This window comes from Urocampus carinirostris, chromosome 7 (assembly GCF_059441175.1).
Source record: "Urocampus carinirostris isolate Australia breed hairy pipefish chromosome 7, RoL_Ucar_1.0, whole genome shotgun sequence".
NCBI lineage: Eukaryota > Metazoa > Chordata > Actinopteri > Syngnathiformes > Syngnathidae > Urocampus > Urocampus carinirostris.
Window position 1 is genome coordinate 19,978,608 of NC_142355.1, and position 7,002 is coordinate 19,985,609.

The 7,002-nt window shown below is 38.5% G+C and overlaps 1 protein-coding gene across 1 annotated transcript; it reads right to left on the bottom strand.

Moving 5' to 3' along the window:
* Positions 1-5,102: 5,102 nt before the first annotated feature.
* fancf (FA complementation group F) lies at positions 5,103-6,586 on the bottom strand. Its single transcript, XM_088339299.1, has one exon. The coding sequence runs from the start codon at positions 6,236-6,238 to the stop codon at positions 5,210-5,212; it is 1,029 nt and encodes a 342-aa protein (XP_088195425.1). The 5' UTR covers positions 6,239-6,586; the 3' UTR covers positions 5,103-5,209.
* Between the last annotated feature and the right edge of the window lie 416 nt (positions 6,587-7,002).

Sequence of the window (7,002 nt, forward strand, 5' to 3'; positions counted from 1 at the left end):
AGATCAAGCCCTCCTGTGTGGAGTTTGCATGTTCTCCCCGTGCTTGCGTGGGTTTCCTCCGGAAACTCCGGTTTCCTTCCACATTAAAAAAACATGCATGTTAGGTGAATTGGCCGGTCCAACTTGACCCTAAGTGTGAATGAGCGAGTGAGTTGTCTGTCTCTATGTGCCCTGCGACTGGCCGGCAACCAGTTAAGGGTTTCCCCTGCCTACTGCCCGAAGACGGCTGGGATGGCTCCAGCAACCCCGTGACCCTACTGAGGATAAGCGATGCAGATAATGGATGGATGGATGTTTAACACACAATCAGGATGGAAATAAGTAGATGCAATCCTTTGACAGAGGTTTAGAAGAAAGAAAAGTACCAGTACAGTACAAGAATACTGTTGAATAATGAAAATTGTGTGTCAACATAAGAAAACGAACAAATACATCTGTAACATATGGGGAAAACACATTTTCACAAATATAGGGCATTTATATATAACATTTTTACATGAAAGCAATGAAACATTTAAAATTGACCGATTGAATAAACGAGTATTCATTAATTCTATCTATCTATGTATCTACCTTGGTCATATCCCTCAAGAGGGGTGACCGACAGCAAGACAAACGCAACAATAACAAAGAAAATAAAAGGGAAAAAAATAGCAAAAAAACACACACAAAATTTTTTGGACCATGGCCAACCCAATTGCCCAAACACCAAAACAAGTTAGGCACCTCGGCACGTAAGTTGGTCATGCTTTCGTCCCTCCAGACGAAATGGGACACCAGAAAGCGGCCAGGTCACTCGGGTCAGGGTGACACAACACACTCTTTTGTTCAACAGCAGGGCCCGACAGCTTTCACTGGTTTACCCCTGCCGCATCATACGGGTGCCCAGCCCATCCTTAAGTACGCGTCCACAATCCCACTATCCTTTCACAACACCTCTCCACTCGTTTCTATCACCAACAAGAGCTCTAGCTTCCATTATATTTAGACCTCTTTCCTGCAGTGCACTCATGACACCATCCATCATCGTCCATCGCGGCCTTCATTAACCAATTGTTTAAAATACACTGTTGCGGGACAATTAATGAAGATAAACATAATTTAGAGAGGTTTATGTTTTACATGAGACGAATATAATGGAATAAGAAATATTTTGTCTTTTTTCTTGCATGTAAACTAAGACAATAAGATTTTTGTATGTATTTGATCTGATTTATTAACATTTCGTAGTTTATTATTTTTTTAACCATCTGGATAAAAGTAGTATGTATTTTTCCATTTCAAACATTGATTCCTGATTTAATAAGTTAATGTTTGACTTACGTTAGAGTCAAAAAGGAACATCAGAAAAGTAATATGTAAATGAATTACAATTTTGTGTCATATTTTAAAATGACTACTAGAAAATAACACAATACCTTAAAAAGCTTTGACGATATGGCGATGAAACTCTTTTTTAGTTTTATAAGAATAAATGGTATACATTTTTACAATAGCATAGTTATCAGTGGGTACTTTAATTTAAATCGATACCACAATAGACATTTTAATACCCTACATGACACTAACAGTGTGCCGAGGCCAAGGAAATAAGATACTTTGCCGATATATCAAGTGATATGGACTCGATAGCAACAATCATAAACGTTGAATTTCTTTTACCCGATTTGAAATGTGCGCTACAAACCTCAGCATTTTTGATGAGTGCCTTGGTCCAATCTTTTCGCTTTAATGCATTCAACCACAACTCTCTTCTTTTTCTTTGATCAGGAGTGTCAGCTGGGTTCCTGTACAATTTCAGTTTATGATCACCAACGTTTTTCTTTGATTCTGGCACACAGACACACAACATGACGACAACTAGCAGCAACGACCGCTTTTTTGTCTTCTCTCTTCTAACCATCTGTTTTGATGATAAAAAAGTTAACTTTTAGCGCGTACACTTTTAGACATATTGTCTCGCCCTAGATTTCACCCACAGGATAATTAATCCCTGCCCACGTCACGATTACAAACAAATTAAAGTTTTTATAGTAGATTCCACTCAATAAAAGGGGGGACCCAAAAGGATATTTAAAAAAAACGTATTGGATCTACCATGTTCAAATAACACGATATTACAATTCCAAATTACATACTGTTAATATTTGCTGAGATTCTGTTAGGATTTTTTCTAGCTGACAGCCATCTCCATGGCAACATGCCCGTTATGCATTCTACTGAACTTGTAAGCCTGTGACAAGTAAAAAAAAAAAAAAAGATTCCCAAGGATGATATGTTAAAACAGCTTGGAAACTTGTGGAAATAGCAATCATCTTTGCAAAATTAGCAATTACTTTTGTGTGAAGAAAATCTAATTGAGATGGTTTGCATGTTTTTCAACAGAGGAGCAGGTGAGACTCTTTTAATCATGTCTGCATTTCCTTTAGTCAGCCACATATGTTGGGCCCGCCTGGGAAATAAATTGCTTGTGTACGCGAGGGCCGTTACTCGGTGACCCTTGTCTGTCACCGCATGGATTGCTTTCACGGTGTGTTCAACGAGCCGTGCCCCTGTTTGTGTTTGCGAGGAGCACACCCGTTATTGCGCCTTCTTCTAATACAAATGCAGGATGTCCTTAATTGATCCCTCGCCACTGAGGTGCAATAGTCTACGCAGCCAAGTGTGGATTAATATTCAAGTCACCAGCTTGGCAAAAACCCAATTGTGCTTGGACAGGGATTCAGTTATGGCGACTTTGTTCTGCCGCGGTTTTCCTTTATGAGCATTCATGTGGAGTTTCACCTTGCTATCTCCTTTCCGTGATTGCCATTCTAGCACTTCTGAAAATTTTTTTCTTCTTTGTCTTCTTTAAAAGAAAAAAAGACCTTGACGAAAAGGAAAAGATGTAGTCATGGAAATGTTTGACTTTGCACATCAATAACTCAGAAGAAACAAAATCCATCTCACTATAGTACCTTCAGGGTTGGGAGGGTTACTTTAAAAAAAAATGAATCAGATAGTTACTATTTACCTTTTGAAAAATTTTATCAGTAATGTAATCTGAATATAATAATATAGTTGTAATGTAACTTGGTTACATTCGATTACTTTTGGATTACTCCAATAACAAACACGCAAAAAAAAAATAAACAATCTGAATACAAAAAATATAAAAAGTACAACATTTTGTTTAAAACAAATGAAAAATGAAACTTTTAAAAGGTAAGAGGAAACCAAAATCAGGTAGTTGCTTGTAGTTGAAGAAAAACGTACTTACATTTTATTTACATGGTGTGTATAGAGCAAAAGTATAACTTTCTCTTGCACATGGCGGATTAGACATGCTTTTTTAGTTTACATGAAAAGCACATCAAGAACTCAATATTGTTTTAAACACACAAAGTGTTCACTTTCTAGATTTCCAACAATCTGGGACTTCTTGACATCTCGCTTTGTCTCTAGTGTCAGCAAATGAAATTATGATGGACACAATCCATCTATGAGCCCATTATGTATAAATGAATGGGAGACACATGTGAATAAGTGTATGAAGTGAATGAATTGATGCTTGAAAGGATGCTGAAGAATCAAGCACATGCTCCCAGGTATTAAATTGCATTATCATTTCATTGTAATTGTTCGTACTTGTTTGTTGATGTTATCTAGTTAGTTGCACATTCATTACATGGTACTTTTCTGTAGTTTTGTGACGTTTTTGGTCATATAGTCATGTTTTCTATTCAGGTAACCTTGGGCAGCTCCGTTGTCCTGCGAGTGAGCGTGTGTGTGTGTAATGAATGAATCCGCAGAGAGAAGCAATGGACATGGCCGTGGAAACAAAGCTATTGCTAACGGGGGAAAAAAGGGTGAAAACTAACACACTCCAGACATCAATACTGCCTCCTTAAGTCTGCAACAAAACACGCATTGAAATGCAATTGTAATCCTACAAAATAATCTTTATTTTTTTTACAAAATATACCTGTAATTTGATATTTAAAGAATCCTGTAACTGTACTGAAATACAATTACATTTTTTGTATCGCCGTTACATGTATTCAGTTGATCACAAAGCCTGCTTAGGATAGAGCTGAAGTGTTTGCATTTGAAGAAAACACACATGGATGCCCGAAGAATACCACTTAGAAAAAAATCAGAAGCCTAAATTTATATTTTTAAGGATTAATTTGATCCTGCAACAGGACACAAAATCTGCCGTTAATCCCCACAAATGACAACAAAGGACTAGGCGAGCTGGACATACCCGGAGTGACTGAAAAGAGCGAAAAGCTGGAGTTAGTCAGAGCTGTTGAAAGTGGCAAACGTCATGGCGAGGGAGAGAAAATATTAGAAAAAGCCAGCAAAAGATTTTAAGAGCAAACAACAATTTGCCAAGCGATGGGACCGTGAATCACAGAACTCAGTTATGTTCAGCTGTGGAAGGCGAGGATATTGTAGGACGAAGAAAGCATTATTTACTTGCAAGCCATTGCAATGCTAGGGCTCAGTGACCATCAACATGTGTTTATATAAAGTCAAAATTAAAAAAATAAATCAAACAGAAAATTAAAATCTTGGTTTAGAAGCTGTGAAGCACATTAGACAACTTTTCAGATTTGCAACACATTTGTTTCCCCCTTTAATACCAAAACATTACAAGAGACATTTTAGTCAAAAATTTTTGCAAACGGGGCACAAAACAACAAGATTTAATATATCTACAAGTTTATTTTATACTTAAAATGATAACAAATAGCTACCTGAGGTGAAGTGTAAGGTTGTAAAACTACCATTGATGAAATCATTAGTTTGCTGGAGTCTAGTTTTGTTTTCTTATTTTCTAAGGCATATTACAACGTATGCAACAAAGAAAATGTCAAATTTCCAATTTCAAACTTTTATTGTAACCTGAAGTCCTTCTCAGCATAGTTTAGGGAAACTATTTTTATTTTACACCTGAAATAGGAAATCTACAAGTGTCAAGTTTTTTACCTAAGGAATGTGGTTGGATAGAGCAAATGAAAAAGATGTCTCTTACGTTTGAACAGCATTGATTTAATACTTGTCTTTTAATAACCTATTTACCCCAATTTTTCTGAATTGATAGAGAATTTGCAAAATAAATAAAACTAATATTTTTAATTTATTTTAGATTTAAAAATCACATCAGTAAATTACATCAGTGCACACAGCCATGAAAACATTGGTGAGTTTATCCATGAAGCTCTTAATGACACCTTTGTATTTCTGCCAAGAGGTCTCCCCATACACTTAATCCTCTGACATCAAAGTCTCCATCAAATATCCTCAAAGCAGTCAGTTCTTTCTCCAAAGTAGTCCTTAGAAGCGGGCATGCCTCACATATGTCCACAAAGCGCTTGGTTAATTCCAGAAAAGACAATTTGGGACTTGTTCCGCTTTGCAGCCAAGCCCCATCATCAACACAGTACTCAAAATCTGCTGTCCATTTTTTAAGAACAGCACAGTACATTTCCCGAAATTTGCGGTGTTCTTTGGCCAGGTCTTTAAGAACCGACGTGGGCAGTGTAATGCACATGTTCTGCAGCAGGTTGTGTTTTTGCTGGAGCCAGTCCTGGAGAAAATCTACTGGAGCACGTTCTGCGTGTGCATTTTCTTTAGTCAGCAAAGCGGCAGCGAGGACCAGACACAAATGTTCTGCTCTTGTGCATCCCTGGAGCATTGAGTCAAGAAAACGCTGCGCCTGGCAGACTTCACCAGCCCTGTCCAGCAGGGCGTAAAGTCTCTCCATCAACAGAGTGGCCTGCACCCTGACATGTGCGTCAGACTGACCTATTAAAGGACTCAAGATATTTTGAGCAGATTTGCATTGAATGATGCGACTGCAGAGACCAGAAACATCCTGATACTCTCCCGGTGTAATTTGTGCTTGTTTTGATGTGTCAAATAGTATCTTCATGATGGAGAGGGGCAGGTTTGGATTATTTAGAAGTCCTGTAAGCAACAAGTGCTGGAATTGTGATAGGTCCATAAAAGTGAGGTCTGCATAGTCAGCAAAGACACACCGCAAACTGGTATTTGTTTGCTGCAGTTGCATCTCAACAATCCCTCTTATTGTGGAGTTCTGGTGGAATTTGCGAAAAATATGCTCGCAGTAGCAGGCCCAGTGAAAAGCCCGGCGGAGAAATGTTTGGTCCCAACGACAAACGTCACCGCTCCGCGCTGCCACCGCTATCAATTTGACCGTACTCGCCAAGTTCTTCAGCACCGTCTCCATGCGGCGCTATCGGCAGACACAGGGACACCGCCGAGGGGGCTCGGTGCTCCGTCGCTCACGGAGGGACGACAGAATTCGCCCATTAATCAAAATATTCTCCTTATGACGACCATGGCAGCTTTGTAGCTAGCACCCTTGGGCTAGCTGCAACGATAGCATAGTGAGTTCGAACGATATGTAAACTCCACATGATTTATTTAAAAAAAATATTCAATACAAATAGGTGCAAAAATCATATTTCTTTTGGAATAACACTAAATAAAAGTCGAACTCACGTTCTATTCGTCACTATCCGGATATGTATTTATACGTGGCGCGTGGATTCGTGCGCAAGCGCATTGTGAGATGATGCCCGGAAACTCTTCAAAATAAATCTTAAACGTTTTTTTATACGGTATCGATCTTTAGTCATTTTCTCGATAACCAAGAGAATAATTATATTTGTGTGTCGAGTATTTGTTCTATTTGATCAATATTTTTAGCTTAATTTTTATGTACTACATGGGAATAAAAGGATAAGGCGAATGTGATTTATGACTAAAAACATAGGCCTCGAAAAGTCTACTATAAAAATGTATTAAGATTATCATGTTTTTGAATAGTATTTGCAGATTACATCCATCCATTATCTGCACCGCTTATCTTCAGTAGGGTTACGGGGGTGGTGGAGCCCATCCCAGCTATCTTCGGGCAGTGGGCAGGGGACACCCTGAACTGGTTGCCAGTCGCAGGGCACATATAGAAAGACAATTCACCTGCTCATT

Bases quoted from the DNA above. Each gene is read 5' to 3' on its own strand.
- fancf (XM_088339299.1), bottom strand. From the start codon at position 6,238: ATGGAGACGGTGCTGAAGAACTTGGCGAGTACGGTCAAATTGATAGCG.